Source organism: Eptesicus fuscus, chromosome 12 (genome assembly GCF_027574615.1).
Source record: "Eptesicus fuscus isolate TK198812 chromosome 12, DD_ASM_mEF_20220401, whole genome shotgun sequence".
NCBI lineage: Eukaryota > Metazoa > Chordata > Mammalia > Chiroptera > Vespertilionidae > Eptesicus > Eptesicus fuscus.
Genome location: NC_072484.1, coordinates 24,381,743 through 24,399,935, shown reverse-complemented (window position 1 = coordinate 24,399,935; position 18,193 = coordinate 24,381,743). Strand labels below are relative to the sequence as shown.

The 18,193-nt window shown below is 43.0% G+C and overlaps 1 protein-coding gene across 1 annotated transcript in view; it reads right to left on the bottom strand.

Moving 5' to 3' along the window:
- PAK5 (p21 (RAC1) activated kinase 5) overlaps positions 1-18,193 on the bottom strand; it is a 148,034-nt gene that overhangs the window by 17,100 nt on the left and 112,741 nt on the right. The window contains exons 4-5 of the mRNA XM_008141087.3: positions 4,607-5,098; positions 2,136-2,269 (exon numbers count right to left, since the gene is read on the bottom strand). Of these exons, the coding sequence (XP_008139309.2) occupies positions 2,136-2,269; positions 4,607-5,098 (626 nt within the window). The remainder of the gene's footprint in view (positions 1-2,135; positions 2,270-4,606; positions 5,099-18,193) is intronic.

The window sequence follows — 18,193 nt, the reverse complement described above, 5'->3', positions numbered from 1 at the left end:
TGCTCCTCTGGTTTCAGAGGAGATTGCACAGGTGCTATGAGGTAGTTATTTCTATCCTGGGACTTCCTTGACAGAATGTAGCTGAGCTTATTCATTTGATACAAAATAGAGATTGAAAAGAAAGAGCTCTAGAGACATGGATCGCCAACGGAAGCTCCCTAGGGCAAGAAAGAAAGCCTTTCTTTTAGATATATTTTTATTAATCCTATATAATAAAAGCCTAATATGCTAAGTGTCCAGTTGTCTGGTCAGCCATTCAACCAATCAAAACGTAATATGCTAATGATATGCTAAGGCTGCCCAACTGCTTGCTATGATGTGCACTAACCACCAGGGGGCAGACAATTGACCAGTTGAGCAGTCGCTATGATGTGCACCAACCACCAGGGGGCAGACATTTCGATTGGTAGGTTAGCTTGCTGCTGGGGTCTGGACATCGGGACTGAGCGAGAAGGACCGGACACACCCTGGAGCCCTCCCACGGTCCCTCCCTGGCTGGTCAACCTCCCATGTCCCTCCCCGGCCCCAATCATGCAGTGGTGGGGTCCCCTGGTCTGGCCTGTGCCCTCTCTCAATCTGGGCTGATGGACCCGCCCCCCTCCCCAAGTGCACTAATTTCGTGCACTGGGCCTCTAGTTGTTTTATATGTAAGTCATATTTGTCTTGTTCTTAGGTCTCTTCAGTATATTTGTTTCTGCAAATTAAGATTATCTTATATATTTTGGGGTGGGCATGTCAATGGCTATACTGCAGAGTCTGCCCACTGAAATGTTGGTGGAAAAGCTTCAGTGTCCTTTGGTTTTAAGATGGTCTACTGTAGCCGGAGAGCTGCAGAGGTCATGATCAAAATTTGGCCTCATTTTAATGGAGAAACAGTAGCATATATTTTCTTCACAGGGTTTCCCAATGCTTGCTTGCATTCCCCCTATTGTTTTTCATCTGGATTCACTAATGATTTGGGTGCCATTTCAGTGAAATTAGCTTATATCCAATGACTCTCCTTCATGACAATCCTCTTATCTCTTTGGCACTTTACTTACCAGCAGGACTAAACTTAAAGTTTCCCAAATGTAACATTTTTTATCTGTTCCTTAGAACATTGCTTCTCCAAATGTGGTCCATGAATGAACAGCTTGAGCATTGCCTGGGAGCTTTTTAGAATGCAGAGCATTACTTCTCTCCACACCAAATCAGGGTCTGTCTTTTAATAAGACCCACAGGTGATTTGCATATTAAAATTTGAGAAGCACTGCCTTAGCATATACTCTTTCCTCTGACTTCAATGCCCTTCTTCTCCCAGGTTCTGTCTTAGTGAACTCCTATTTATCTCTCAAAACCCATCTCAGATACTCCCTTTTTTTAGAAATCTTTCTGGGTACTCCCTGATAGAAACATTCAGGAATTCTTCTATGCTGCCTACATACATCTTTCTAATTCTGCACAGGTAGTATAAGTATTTGTTTCTAATCCGTGACTTCCTTGAAGGAATGGTTCTCAGTAATATTATTTTGTGTCTTTTGTATACCAGCATATCAGAAACAGCCAGATACATAAAAAGTGATGGATAAACACTTGATGAAATGACCACAACTGTCATATCAGGGAAGTACATATCAGGTAATTACAATGGTAATTAACTACTTGCAAGACTCTTTAAAAACAGAATCAAAGAATTTTTCTGTATTACATAGGTTTATTATTATGACATAAAACTTTGATCTTCCATCTGCCCCTTCCTTCCCCAGGTACCCTTGGTGTATCAACACCTAGCAATGGCATGTCAACTCAGGAGAATGGAACTTAGTTTTAGATATCTACCTCTATGTAGAAATGGAAAATTCTACTATTCGTCACCAAAACTTCATTCTTGGTAGCTTGGTGATTTTTAAAATCAATGGGTATTAATGAACTTCTGGAGGGAAAGGAGAGTGTTAATTGAATGAATGAACTATACATACAGGATATTATAATAGGCACCTGGGGAATATAGAGGAAGAGGGTAGTCATGGCCTTGACTTCAAAGTGCTTACAATTTATGAAGAGTTCATAGGATAGTCATTGTGGCTTCACCCTGGAGAAGAATAACAAATATCTTGCATTGCTTGTCTGGATAATAAATAAATAAATAAACTTACCTGGTATGAGTGACGATGTCTGTCAAGGCACCACCTTCTAGAAATTCCATGACCACCCAGAGCTCGTCACTGACAAGATAGCTGTTGTACATGTCAACCACATTGTCATGGTGGTAATCCCGCATTATCACAACCTGGGCAAATGGAAAGAGACTTTTTGACTTGTGACAGTGAAATGTGGCTTCCTGTTCACTTGGATGACATTTGTGCTGTGAGTACAATAGATTGAGAGTAGCTATTAGAAATAAAGGCAATCAAGTCAGCAAATTTAGAGAAAATGTCAGGTCAACCAGACATTGGTGGGGGGGGGGGGTGAGAATAAGGAGTGAGAATAGGCAGAACCAGGACAAAGGTTGCATCCACAGAGGGGGCTGAGGTTCCTGTTCTGGGGAGATGTGATTAAGATATCCCTAAGGATCTCCTTTGGAAGGCACCATCCACACTCTATGGTTTGTTAACCTGGTAAAGTACCACTAACTCATGGTTAAGTGAGTAAATGGTGAGTCTCACAAGTGAATGAAGTAAACAGTTACTAGGGGTGGGGCCACTTGATAACAACTTAAATTTTTAAAAATATATTTTTATTGATTTCAGAGGGAAGGGAGAGAGAGGAATATCAATGATGAGAATCATTGATCGGCTGCTTTTTGCATGTCACCTACTGGGGATTGAGCCCCCAACCTCAGCATGTTCCCCAACTGGGAACCATGACCTCTTGCTTCATAGGTCCACACTCAACTTGCTTCATAGAGCCACACCGGCTGGGCCCAACTTCACTTCTTGGGAAAAGGTCTGGGTGAATTTGAGAGAGGTTTGGGCTGAATATAGAGGATGGATCTTGATGGTAAAGACAAATATGACCCAGGCATCAAAAGACTAATTAGAGTCTGTTTGCTGGAGAAAGCTTCTAGGAATTACTGCCCTATGGCTGCTTCTGATGACATTTTTGGAATTAGCATTGAATAATAAATTATAGAGTTGTTTATATGAAATTATATTTGCCTGTCTGTTCTGGCATTGCAAGAAATACATTGAGGAAATCAGGAATTATGGACTGGGAAGAAGGTGAAGCCCACTCACCTGGTGCTGTCTGCGAGGTTCAGAGCATGGGAAAGAAATGAACACCTTGGGAGCTGGAGATCGGTGGGGCCACCACTGAAGACTCCAAAGTCGCAGCTGATTGCATTTTTATAGTGTCTGTTTATTGTTCCGAGAGCTACATGTAAGTGGTACATTCTTTGCTAAAGACTGACATGTTATCTAGCATTGGAATCCTGACTTGATATCTTTAAGACTTAGATTTCTCATCTACAAAAGCTCATCTCTCTCTTCAAGATCCCCCATAAAATCATTAAGCACTCCAAAATGTTTTGTCCCTGGACACAAGTGTTCATTTTTTCTAACTACATACATTTGGGAACTCTCAAGTGATAAGCAAGTTTAAAAGGTAAAATAAGAAAGTGAAAAAATAGGTGCAACAAATAGAAAGGGTTAATTCTTTAATATATCAAGATTTCTTACAAATCAATAAGACAAGTGCTACCACTCTAATTGAAAACGGTGCAAAGGCCATACAAGTCAATGTAAAAATATAAATATGGGCTGTAAACATTTAAAAATAGATTCATCTTCACTAGTAATAACATGTTAATTAAAGCAGTAAGATTTATTCATGTCTATCAGATTAAAAGAGATAACAAGATAGCATCCAATGCTAATGAGGGTAAAACAGGACTACTGGTGAGGTCCAAATTGGTACAAACTCTCTGGAAATCATATACCATTTCTCTAAGTAGAAAAAAATATAGAAAGAAAATACTGAAATTTTAGCATGGAATATTTATTGGTTGTAGAATTATGAAGTTTTTAAAAATATATTTTCTGTATATTCTACAGGAAATAATCATTATCTCTATAGTTAGGAAAAAATGTTTTCAAGTTCCTAAAAAGTGATAGTTAGTCCATTGTTAAACTCACCTTTGTTTATTGTGATATAAAAAAAAAAATGCCTAAAAAGGACATGGAATGTAATGTCCTTTGTAGTCATTTTTTTTTACATCACAATAGATGTAAAAAAGAGTAGCATGAGGCTTTAGAATCTGACATCATAGAGTAGCATGAGGCTTTAGAATCTGACATCATAGAGTAGCATGAGGCTTTAGAATCTGACATCAACCTGCTGTATGACTGTGGGCTAGCTATTTAACTAATGCGAGTCCAGATTTCCTTGTTGCTATGGTGATGACATATTTCTGTTTCACAGAGTTGTGAGAATCATACCAGATCAATGCTTGGCACAGTGGCTTATGCACATGAAGTGCATAGAAAGAGACTAGAGGGAAGGATTATGGGGGACACTATTTTTTTAGTTTATATTTTCACTGTTTTCTAATGTCCTAACATGTACTATTTTTGAAATGGGAAATAAGTGTTATGTACATGAGAAAGGATGATTCAGACATGCCATCTACCTCATTAAAAAGCAGCTCTCGTCTCTGCTGCTTTCGAAGGTCCATTTTCTTCACTGCAACTTGTTTCCCTGTGTGTTTCTCGGTGGCGATGCACACGATGCCGGTCGACCCTTCCCCGATTTTGATAAAGTTGTCCAAGTACTCCCTGGGGTCTCCTGGGCTGACCACCAGCTGCAGAGCAGCCCGAAACTGTTCGTGGGACACCCTAGAGGGCTGCTGGTCTGAGGAGGAGCCCCAGCTGGGTGGGGGGTAGGTGCTGGATGAGATGCTGAGAGAGCTCAGGTAAGAAGCGGTGGAGATGTACTGTGAGCTGGTCTGTAGGGAGGGGTGGTGGTACAGGGTGGCTTTGTGGTACCCAGATGGGTACTGGTGGCTGCTTGAGGAATAGCCCGCTTTGCTTTGACTTTGAGGTAGTTTGGCGGGGCCCCTGGGGTAGGTGTCGGACCCTGACAGTGGAGGGCTGAGAACCATCTGTGCTCGATCGTAATCCACCTGGAGAGACAGACAAGGATGGAGAATATCCGCCTGTTACATCTGAATGCCACAACCAGTTAGTTAGGGAGCTAACACACGGCTGGTCTGAATGAAGAGGCCACTGCACACCTGGTCATGGGTGAGGCTCATCTTTCAAGGCCCCGGTCATCCCTGCTCCCACCTTTTATCTGACCTCCAATAGCCCCATCCAGCCTCTTTCTTTCCTTTTCCCAATCAAATTCCCCAGAAGCAGACTCTGAGAACTGGATTTGAATGCAAGTAGTAAGTGGGACATGATCTCTGGAGTTATGAAGTGAGACAGGGGAGAGGAAAATACCAAGAAAATATGAATTTTTATAACCAAGTTTTATAAGTAAACATAAGATGGTTAATGTTTAATTTGGCTAGGCTATAGTACCAGCTGCTTGGTCAAACACCAGCCCCGATATTACAGTAAAGGTAATCTAAGAGGTGATTAATATTTAAGTCAGTAAGCCGAGTAAAACAGATTACTCTCCTTAAGTGGGTGGGCTCCATCTGATCAGCTGAAGGCTTTAAGAGAAAGATTGAGGTCACCCAAAGAGGAGGGATTTTTTAATCTAGATGGCCCTTGGACCCAAGACTACATCAACTGGCACCAGAATTTCTAGCCTGCCAACCAGTCAATCAGATTCTAGACTCTCCACCCCCCACAATAACATAAACCAATCCCTTAAAATCTCTCTCTCTCTACACACACACACACACACACACACACACACACACACACCTTCCTGAATTCCCATACTAAAGGGTACTATATACTATTCACACACATAACCTAGCATGTACATAAAAGGGAAAACATGGCTCCTTACTGACAGCTTTTTATATTGTAGTCCCCCCTCATATTCCAAGGACACATGTATAAAACCCTGGATAGTACAGAATACAATATTTACTGTTTCCCCCTCTACATACATACCTTTTCACTAAAAAAAAAGAAGCATTTTACAGCTTCTCTTTGGTATATTCAAACTGTCAGCATCACTACTCTTGCACTTTGGGGTCATTATTGAGTAAAGTAAAGGTTACTTGAACGTAAGCACTGTGATATTGAGACAGTTGATCTGATAACCAAGACAGCTACTAAGTGACTAATGGGAGTGGTGGAATATATACAGCCTGGAGACACTGGACAGAGAGATGATTCATGTCCCTGTGGGACAGAGTGGGATGGCATGAGATTTCATCATACTACTCAGAATAGTGTTCAATATAAATCTTATAAGTTGTTTACCTCTGGGATTTTCCATTAAATATTTTCAGGCGGTGGTTGACAACTGAAACCACAGAAAGTAAAACCATGGATAAGAGAGGCTAGTGTATAGCATTAAGCTAAACATATGCAATGTTCTCACTAAATAAGTACAAAAAGCCAAAATTTGCAGGGAGTTGTGTGTGAAAGAGAAATTTGGTCAGCCCTCAAAGAGACACCAACAAAGAGCATTCCAGTCTGATTTGAAGAGTGGATTAAGGGAATTTGCAGGAGAATGGGAGGACAGACACAGCAGGGGTAGGGAAAGCCAGCGAGGGGCTTGTATGACACTAGGTATAGGTTCCAGCAATCATCCTGTTTCAGGGATCAGAAGGAGTCACCCCTGGAGTGACTGAGATGAGGGATGGGAAATATACCACATCATACTGCGTTCACCTCATTGCTCAGGGCAGAAAGTGCTATTGATCAATGAACTCTTTCTGTAAGATCCTGGTGACAACACAGTGCCAGATACATAGAAGATGCTCAAAGATTTGTCGATGGGCCCTCAGGCTCCTTCTTAACACAGTGCCTCAGAAAGTCTCCACCACTTTACTGGAATGTACATGGAATAACATTTACATACCTCCTCACCCCATCAACCCCAAAGATCTAGGTCTACTTTAATATGGTGGATACTGACCACATGTGGCTATTTAATTAAAATCAATATAAATGAAATGAAATGAAGATAAAACTTCAATTCCTTAGTCATATTAGCTACATTTTGAGCATTTTTTAAACAGTCACTGCATCAATAGCACGGGTAGAGATTTCCATCACTGCAGGAAGTTCTATTGGGTGGCACTCTTCTAGATGGATTAATTGCTCCCAGGCAGTATATTCATTGATTCATTTATTCCAGCAACTATGATGTGATAGGCATCATTGCAGGTACAGTGAGAAAGTCCAGTTATAATAAAAATGCATGGTATTTCTGCTCTCCTGAAGCTTATATTCCAGAGAAGGAGACAGACGATAAATAAGTAAACAAATACATAGACAGTATGTGGTCCAGTAGTGATAAGTGATAGGAAGAAATATAAAGCAGAGTGAGGGGGCTGAGAGGAAGGAGGTGCCATATTGGACAGAAAAGTGCTTTCTGCCCTGAGGGGGTGCCATTCAAGCAGCAACTGGTTGAAGTGAAGGAACAAGCCCCATGAATGTGTGGGGCGGGTGTGATCCAGCCAGAAGGAGAAGCACAAGTAGGATTTCTGAGGCACATATAGTCTTGAGGAACAACATGGAGGCTCTCCTGGAGTGGAGAGGGAGGCAGTTTGGAAGAATGAACAGAGAAGTAGCCAAGAGCCAGAAGACCATGGAAAGGATGCTGGCCAATGCTCTGAGCTAGGTGGGAGCCAGTGGAGGTTGCAGAGCAGAGAGAAGCAACATGATCTTGACTCTGGAAGTGGGAGGAGAGACTTTGGTGGTAGGAGTGGAAGCAAGGATAGCAATTGACTACAGTAAGCTAGTCAATGTGGGTTGAGATTAGGGTGGGTCCTATAGATGGGGTGAAGAGAGGTGGGATCCAGGGTAGGGTCTGAAGATAGAGCTGACAGGAGTTGCTATGGATTGAATTAGAATCTGAAAGAAAAGAATCAGGGATGACTTCCAGGACTTTGGCCTGAACAATAGGCCATTTAATGATTTGAGAAACACAGGGATAGGAGTAGGTTTTGGGGTGTGGTAACCAATCTCCATGATGGCTCCCAATAATCCCTGTCTTCAGACACTTATATCCTGGTGTCATCCAAGAAAATGATGGGAATGATAGTAAGTGCCTTCTGAGGCCAAAAAAGTCACATGGTTTCTTGACCTTTTCTCTTGGGTCACTTGCTCTGGCTTTCTCTAGTTGGCACGTCATGAGAACACTCAAGAATCCTATAGAGAGGTCTAAGTGGCAAAGTCTCCTGCCAAGAACCAGGTAGACTGAGGCCTCCTGCCAGCAGCCATGTGAGCCATCTTGGAAGTGATCCTCCAGCTCCAGTAAAGCCTCAGGTGACTGCAGCCCTGATTGACATCTTGATTCCAACCTCAGGACAAAAACACCCAGCTAACCTAGCCATGGAAACCTGATGCACAAAGAGTATGTGAGATAAGAAGGGCTTATTGTTAAGCCATTACATTTGGGGATAGTTTGTTACACAGCAATAGATACCTGATACATGGAGGGAAACAGTGTTCTGTTAGGATCATGTTAAGTTTGAGAGCGTTATTAAGCATCCATGTGGAGATGTCACTTAGGTGACTTAAACATGCCTGAGTCCAGAGAAGTGTTGCCACTAAAGACATGAATCTGATCAGTATTTAGTTGGCATTACAAGCCATGATGTTGAATGTGTAAGAGAAGGTCCAAGGACTCCAACATTTAGAGACCAGAAAGATCAGGAGAAGGTGTGGCCAGTGACATAGGAAAAAAAAGCAAGGGACTAGGGTGCCCTGGAGCCAAGGGAGGGAAGTATTTTGAGAAGGAAAGAGTAATGAAGCATGTTGACTGCTACTGAGAAGTCAAGTAGACTGGGGCATGTTGCTTACTGGATCTGGTAGCATGGTGGTCATCTAGAGAAAGGCTGATGTCCCAAGCTCCTGTGCCATCACACAGCATGACTAAAGCCTATTCCACAAGTCAGGGAGCAAGATCTGCACACAGTGGGCTCCTTAAAATTGCTACCATGGCCTAGATGGCATGACTCAGGGTTTGAGCATCAACCTATGAACCAGGAAGTCACGGCTTGATTCCTAGTCAGGGCACATGCCCAGGTTGCAGGCTCAATCCCAGTCTGGGGCATGTAGGAGGCAGGCAATCAATGATTCTCTCTCATCACTGATGTTTCTATCTCTTTCTCCTTCTCCTTTCTTCTCTGAAACCAATAAAAATATATTTTAAAAAATTGCTACCATGGCACCATTCTCAGTTCTTCTGTTCATGACCCCACAGGACAGTACCACCCTGATGCACAGCTCGTAATGCAGCCTTCCCGGCCTGGAGAACACCCTTGCAGTTGAGTCCAGATCTCAGACAGCCTCCCACCCAGCAGCAGCGACCAGGGAGCTGCTAATCCATGTCCTCTCCTGACTGCAGAGCAGAGAGAACACATGCTTTTAAGTGACATACTTGTTAGGGCTGAATTCTGACTCTGACGGCTTTAGTCAAATCACTTAGCCTCTCTGATCCTCAGTTTCCTCATTTGTAAAATGGGGATCATAATACCTCCCTCACAGGGCTTTTATGAGGCTTAACTGAGGCAACCTAGAGCATCCAAGTGTTTAAGAAAACACACCTTGGGCTCGAAACCTTTTATCTGCCATTTAGAAGTTGTATGACATTAGGCAAGTTATTTAAATTCCCTGTACTTCTGTTTTCTCTTCTGTAAGATGATGGTAATAATTCCTACTTCCATAGGTCACTGTGAACTCTGAAGTACTGAATACACATCAATATATTCTAGGTAGTGGTATTATATAAAGTGCTCAGCACAGCAGGGGGAATGAAAGAAAAAGTAAACAGTAATTACAATATTAATAAATTAGCTAGCACTTATTGAAGATGTACAAGGTATTAGTGACATATATTCCTATACATTAATCCTCAAAACAATCGCAAAGGTTCCTTTAATTACAATATGTGAAATATTGTATTATAATTAAAATGCTATGTTCAAAATCAAGCTGGTTTTTTTCTAAGTCCCTGGATTTGGGCCATACACAAGGAAAACTGGTGCATATATGTGATGACTGTAGGGGGAATAAAATTTCAGTATAAAATAAATAATTGGGTTCCTTCTACAAACTAACTTTGAGATTAGCCAAGCCCAGGCTAGTCACAGGCAAGTGTGTGAACGGAAGAGGGGTGGATTACTTTTATTTTGAAAAGTTGTCCTGGGAGCCATCAAGTGTCATCATCTTCTAGTGTCTCCTTGGGAGATTTCTTCCTCTACTTTAAGCTCATTCCCTAGAAGTCTGGATAATTTTATATATATATATATATATATATATATATATATATATATATATATATGGCCTCACTTTAGTACTTATTTATTGATATTGAGAAGAAGAAGAAGAAGAAGAAGAAGAAGAAGAAGAAGAAGAAGAGAGAGAGAGAGAGAGAGAGAGAGAGAGAGAGAGAGAGAGATCAATTGCCTCCCACACATGCCCCAACCAGGGCTGAGGATTGAACCTGCAACCTAGGCATGTGCACTGACTGGGAACCTAACCTGCAACCTTTCTGTGTATAGGACAATACTCCAACCAACTGACCCACCTGGCTAGGGCAAGATATATTAAAAATAAAGAAATTGTCCTGGCCAGTGTGGCTCAGTGGTCGAGCATCAGCTTGTATACCAATAGGCTGCTGGTTAGATTCCCGGTCAGGGGCACATGCCTGGGTTGCAGGCTTGATCCCCAGTAGGGGGTGTGTTAGAGGCAGCTGGTCAATATTTCTCTTTCATCAATGTTTCTATCTGTCTCACTTCTCCCTTCCGCTCTCTCTAAAAAATATACATATATATCAATAAATTATTTTTTTTAAAATAAAGAAATTGCATCCTTTAGGAATCACAAACACTACTCCACACTGCATTAGGCCACCTTTCTTCTTTACTGAGCATCAGCAGCATTGTCAGGATCTAGGTTAACAGCAGGCATGTGGCATAAAGAAGAGATGCTTGCCTGCGTGAATGGGCCACTTTTTAGTTATACAGAATGAGGAGTCATTCACTGGGAGCTAAACGTTTTTGAAATTAGGTCTGTGAGACAAAACAGTGCTATTGTTTTTCATGCCTGCTGCGGAGTCTTCAAAAAGTAATGGATGAGGAGCAACCACTATCACAAGAGACAATTTTTTGAGCCAAACTCGAGGTGTACTCATCAAAGGACAATAGACTGCTTGTCTAGACTGAGGGAACATGTGATCTTCCCTGCTGGCTTTCATCCATTCAAGGAGATGGTAGGTAAACAGCTTACTTTGTGAAGGAGAAATGCATGTGTGACCCTTTTCGAGGCCACCATGTCGCTGACCCATGCCCTCAGTTGGGTCTTGATGACCCAAATTTAGGATTCATGATGGCGAGTATTGCTGGCTAGCACATTTGTGGCAGGCCTCGTTCCTTTTTACTCTGACAGTCAAGCAGGGGCAATTTATTCCATGTTATTGTTGATAAAACTGAGGCTCAGGGAGGAGAAACTGTTCCCAAGTAATACAAGGCATGTGGCCCTATAGACCTAAGATTATATACACCACCCCATTCTTTTGCTCAGGTCAGTCCTTTACTCCCAGTGGGAGGGTATCTAGATGACCCACGTGCTTGGCATATGACACCACAGGCCTGCTTTCTTCCCTGCCTTGGCACTTCTACCATTGGCTGTCACCTCCCCGATGTGTATATTCACGGCTGGACACTCTCTCTTTAGTAAGATGCAGGGGTGTTTTATTAGGCCCCTTCCATAAACCAAATTCTCTGTTAGAAGTCTATTCTTGCAGGATGGATAACATTATATCAATGATAATGATACTTTACATTTGCTGAGTTCTTTCCATGTGTCAGGGGTTGTTCTAAGCACTTTATGTACATGGTTGCATTTAAACCTCAAGTTACACAATGAGATGGACCCCATAATTGTTCCATTTCACAGATGAGAAAACTGAGGCATGATGAGTTTAAGTAAGCCCTTCAAAATTCTCAAAACTAAGTAGAGTTAGAATTCAAATCCAGACAGTGCTACTTGAGGACCTGGGCCCTTGATACGATCAGAAAGTAGAGGGGGACAGCACAGAGGTGGGCGCAGAGTGGAGTGACAACTACGGAGCTAAAGCCTGTTAGGGTGTTTCATGGGGACCCAGATATCTAAGAAGCCTGGAGCAGAATGCAACAACTGGGCCAGAAAATGATGGATGGGGGAGGAGGGAGATGTAAGAAAAATTACGTTGTTGGATTTTTTTGTTTTGTTTTGCAAGAGAACATTTAGTGGGTACATTACAGAGGTAGAAGCAATTCCTAGAAGAAATGGGCTTAGAGAACAAGTTATGGAGGTAAAGGAAGAGCCATTGCAGCTTGGGAGTAAAGAAGCTAATGGTAGTGTGCGGGGGCGGGGGGGAGGGGGGGCGGAGAGGAGGAGGGCAAAGGGAAAGCCATATGTGTGTGCTCCCAAGATGGAGAGACCCTAAGTGTTTTTATTTTTCTTTTTAAACAGTCTTGGCTTAGAGAAATCAGCTCAAAATATACGAAAAGAATAATCATCAGAGCAAACTAAAATGACCATCTATGTGCATAATCCATCACTTTCATTTCTGCTTCGGCCAGGGCAGAATGCTGTGTTCAGCTACAACAATGCCCAAACATTCTTCTGTGGACTCTTCCAAAAAAGACAGCCCAAGCTTTCTTTTGTAACAAGGCTTCCTGGCTCTTACATGGTTCCTAATTTGTTATAATTATTTAATTGTCCTGCTCTAAATAGTCTTTCCCATGATATCCTATATTTGGAAGTGAGTGAAACAGAAAGGATGAACTTGTCCATTGATACTGTTTTGCTCATATACACACACATCCATGCATGTAAGAAAGACTTGCGAAGGAGTAAAGCTTGAACTATGCAACCTTTTCTACAACCTGTAGTATATTCAAGAAAAAAAAAAGGAATATATGTGGAGTTCATATGAGCAGGCCTATAGTATTATGAGAGAGATGTGGGGATGAATTCCACAATGCAGTGGACTTGGATGAGCAAAAGGTACAGATATTTAATAAACAAATACAATGAACCTCCCACCATCCACACCCCAAAGCATTTCCAAAAGATCTAAGCCAGTAGTTTACCTTTGAAGACCTACTGCAAGGGCACAGGAACCAGAGCAGGGGTGGGAATCTGCTACGCTGGAGTGAAAACAATGAAGAGAGACTAGGAAGTCTATTCCCCACACCTCCGAACAGAGCAGCCTTGTAATTGTGTGATAAAGTAACTTCATAGAAATGAGACCACGGTCTGCATACTTTTGAGAGGGGTTTCCATATGGCAAGATGTAATAGGAGAAGACTGGATTGTTTGGGCAAATTATCACCCAGGCTGCTAAACTGCTTAGCTGCTGTTCCAAGGCCACTAATTGTCATGGAAAATTGGATACCTTCCGAGAAGGTTTTCTCCCTACAGGGACCTTTTAAAATGCTGAAAGAATGTGCAGGCAGTCTTGATTTCCTTTCTCTCTGAAATGGCTAATGACATCCATTCATTGTTTAGTTTCCTGAGGCCTTTTAGTATACCAAATAAATGAATTCTTAAAGAAATGTGCTTTTTCCGTGGCTCTATTCAAACCCGATCAAAAAGTAAGAAGGACAAAAACAAAAACAAAAGGCTGTATTACATGGAAGTAAATAATTCCTGGTTAACAGCTCTGCCAAACTACCCCTCCACAATGCACACAACATCTCCAAGGATAGGGTCAGACACAGGCTTGTGATGTATCAAAATTAAACGTAATTATAGCAATGAATTCATTTAATCAATCAATTTCGCCAGTGGTGCTCTGCGGTGGACAGGGCATAAAACTCCACACAGCTATCAATAGCTCTGATTACAGCTGGCTGTCAGCCAGAATTCCCCTGATCCATGTTAGTTAAATGCACATTAATCTGAATTTGGCAGTGTAATCAAGGACCTAACTGAACTGTGAAATTGAATTCTGCAGTAGAACATCATTTGACCATTTTATGCCAAGGCTGGAAAAATAGGGTTGGTGGGGGGAGGGGGCAGAAAGAAAAGAAAGGGGGAAAAAATCCTGCTTCAGCATCTATTTGTCACTGTGGCCTTCTGTACCGGTGACAGGGAGGCCGTGGCTGGATTGTTCTGGACGGAGCGTGTGTGTGTGTGTGTGTGTGTGTGTGTGTGTGTGTGTGGGGTGTGTGTGTGTGTGTGCTCCCAGAGGATGGGGACTGCGGAATGTTCTGTGAAGGATGGAGAGTCGCCCTTCCACTCCCCGCGGTGATGGGGGCTGTGAGGCAGCTAGTTCCAGTGCGTGAGCATGATGCTCTAATACGCCTTTCCAGGTACAACAGAGCAGAGGGAGTGCTCATCGCCAACACGACAAAGCCAGCCTGGGTGCTGCTTGCTCCACATAAATCAAATGTGGGATAAGAGGGAGCCACAGGCCTCTATTACCTGAGCAAGGAGAGGACATCTCAAATTATCCTCATTTGACTCAATGGGAAATGTAACAGGACCAGCTTTGGATTTGGGAAAGGCAAAGAATTCTGTGGAAAATCAGTAACTGGCTTCCTCTGGAGTGACATTTTAGAGCCTGGTAATGAGGGGAAGGGGATTCAGTAGACCCTGGGACTCAAATGTATGTTTACTCTCATCAGTCCCTCTGGTTATGATCTACAGATAAATTCTCCCTGCCACGGGCAGGAAGCTGCTGGCCCTCAGGTGGGGGCAGACAGCCTGGCCTGTAGCCGATGGGCTCCTGTGTCTCCATCCTTGAGTTTCCAGCCTCTGCTTCTCCCTCTGAGGTGGTTGCTGTCCTGAGAGCTCCAGTCTGCCACTTGGATCGCTGGGTGTTAGGGAATTGTTCCATCTCCAATTGCACCCTAATAAAACAGTAGCTGTTATCCCTCCTCGAGACACAACTGTGACATGTGTCCAACCACGGTCAGTTTCCTCCCGATTACTTCTTTTCACTTACAAAATGGAGCGGCCCTGTTATAGTCGCTCTGGCCGATGACAAAGGGACACAATTGGCACCGATGTTCGGTTTCGGTAAGAGGCAAGCATGCATTATCTCTGTTGTGCGGGGCGGGGGCCTAATGCTTCAAGGAATCCACTGAAGACCCTGATGCAGGATGCTTAGGAAGAAAGTGAAGTTCGGATGGTCAGACAATTGCTGGATTTCCCAACTGCATGTAGCAGAAAGTCATTCACCATCTTTAGTAGTTTTTGCAAGCCAACCTCCCACACCGTGACATTGGATTCCTACTTAGGCACATAGGAATTTACACCTTATGACACAGAGTTGGAAGAGTCATGCTCTTCCCTGCCTTACAAAATATATGGCAAGCTCACACTGAGAGAGTTCAGACAAGAGGCTTATGATCTCTACAAATAGGCAAACCCTGGTAATTTAAAGAAATGAATAAACCTGTGACCTCCTGGATCATAGGCCGATGCTCAACTACTGAGCAACACCAGCCCCACTGTCTCAGCTTCTTGATGGTAAAAGAGATGATCTTGAATTCTTCTAAATTGGTTACTGTCTACAAGATGCTTATCACAATGCTGGCATGGAGTAACCCTCAGCACCACATCACAGCTGCCATCCATTCACACACTGATGCATATAGACTTTGTGCATTACTAGTTAGGCTCTGTAGCTATTAATTTAACCCTCACGCAACATGCTAAGACAGGGATGCTCTTTATCCCCATTGTATAGATAAAGAAGTAGAGGCACAGGTAAGCAGTTTATCCACCCAGTTATAAGGGACAATATCAGGACTCAAACCCTGGGAGCCTTGGCTGCCAAAAAGTCCTGGAGAAACAGGAGCCATAGAACAGTAGTTCTCAACTGGGGCTGCGTTTGCTCCCCCTGCCTCCCTGACATTTGGCAGTGTCTGGAGACATTTTGGTTGTTACGAGTGAGGGATGCTATTAAACATCCATCCTACAGTGCCCAGGACAGCCTCGCACAACAAAGAATTATCAGGCCCTAAACGTGCATAGTGTCAAGATTGATAAATCCCACTATAGAGTGATGCAACCCAAGGGGAACCTCATTGCTGCAGGTGTCAAAAGGAGCCTGTAAGGCTTGGCGCCCACAGAAGCTATTCCTATGCCATTTGGGGATGTACAATGTCGGTAAAGGGGCTGAGCCTAGAAAGCTGGGTCCCAGCTCTGCTCTGAGCTGACTGACCCAGCTGTTGTTGAGCCTCTCAAAGCCCATTCCCTCATCTGGCTGAAGAGAGCAAGAGAGCCTGCTTCACAGGGCTGCGCAGTGCAAGGCAGCACAGAGAGTGCTCAGAACTGGCAGAGCTGTGATTTTGTTGGGGGCTTCTCAGGGGTTGGATGTGCTGAGCCAGACAAGACACTCCAGCTGGCAGCTGCTTGGTACCTGGAGAGCATCAGAATGAGCAAAAACAAATGCATGGGGACAATATCTCCAGCCATTTTCCCTCCCTATGAGGCAGACTTGTCTGCAGGGAGGGTGGAAAGTGTTCTCCCTCCACATGTGGCCCTTTTGATAGTTCTGAGGGCTGAATGGGACTACATGGCTTTTGTTTGGCTTCATCTTTGCTTTTGTAAATCCTCACCAGAGGGTATGTTGTTGTTCTTTTTCTTATTGTTGACTCTATTACCGATGTCCCTCACTTTCCCCCCTTTGTCTCCCTCCACCCTGTCTCTACCCCTTATAGTCCTTCAGCACATTATTGTCTGTGTCCATGGGTTATGCATATAAGAATATGTAGGGTTTTTTATTGAATTGAGAGAGAGAGAGAGAGGATGAGAAAGAGAAAGAGAAGAGAGAAACAGTGATTGGTTGCCTCCTGTAGGTGCCCTGACTGGGGTTTGAACTCACAGCCTAGGTATGTGGCCTGACCCAGAATTGAACCTGCAACCTCTTGGTGCACAGTGTGATGCTGAGCCACCCAGCCAGAGCTGGTTTATTATTTTCTTAATTTTTGCTTAAGCCCCAGCAAATCATTCAAAAATAGGGAGATGTATGCCAATATCTACAGATGTCATAACATCCTTGATTCCTGTTACATTAATAGGAAAATTAGGTAGGTAGATAACACTAGAGGAGGGTTTTGTGTTTCTGTTTTTTTTAATTGTGGTTTAACAGTATATATATTTTTAATTTTGGCCAAATGTTGTAAAACTCGTGTCAAACACACAAACACACACCTCCTCACTTTTGCTCTATCTGGAGATTTACATGAGATTTGTGCTGTTTTATTTTTATTATTGGAGATGTGAACATGACCCACCAGCCTCTAGGATTTCCCATGAGGCAAAGACAAATTACGTGAGTCGTGATCACTATTTCTTCCCTCAGCAGGAAATCCAAATGTGGTCGGTAGGTTTATAAGAGTATAGCTCTAAAGACACAGGCACCTAAGTCTTTTTAGAGAGATGCTATATTTTTAACCTAGTAAACGTTTTCATTGCTAACATAGCTCCCAATTCCTACCCTCCCACAAAACCTACCCGTGAGTTTCTCATGGGTCTCTTGCGAAACATGACATAGCAGCTTGCTCCTTTGCAGTCCTGATTATAGGAGCTGAAAAAACTCTTGGTAGAACTATTCTATATCTTTTTCTGAGCCACAATAGTTTCTGGCATTGTTTCTGAGTTTGACAAAACCATATTTCAGGGCAGGTCTGCTCTGCCTTATATTTGAAAGTCTGCAGGAAGAAGGAGTTGGTGAGGACTGAGCAAAGTATCCCCTGCCTCCCCCTCCCCCCTTCATCCTCTTCCTATTTCTCCACTTAGACTAAAGTTCTGGTAGTCATGGGCCCTCTCATGGGTGTGACTGGCAAATGCAATTGGACTCCTGAAATAATATATATGCATATAATGGGGAAAATACTGGATTTAGGAGAAACACCAGACCTGGTTCCTGTCCTTGTTTTGCAGCCAACTATCTATGAAACCTGCTGTGCCATTTGGATTTCTGGACCTTGGTTTCCCTCCTATAAAATGACTGGGCAAGGATTGCTGGTGGTTACATTAAATCCTAATGCCTGTGGGTAATAGGCCAACAGAAAAAGGAGTGAAGTAGGCTGAGCAGTGCAAGTCCCTTCTCATGGGCGGCCTTTATCTCCAGCCAA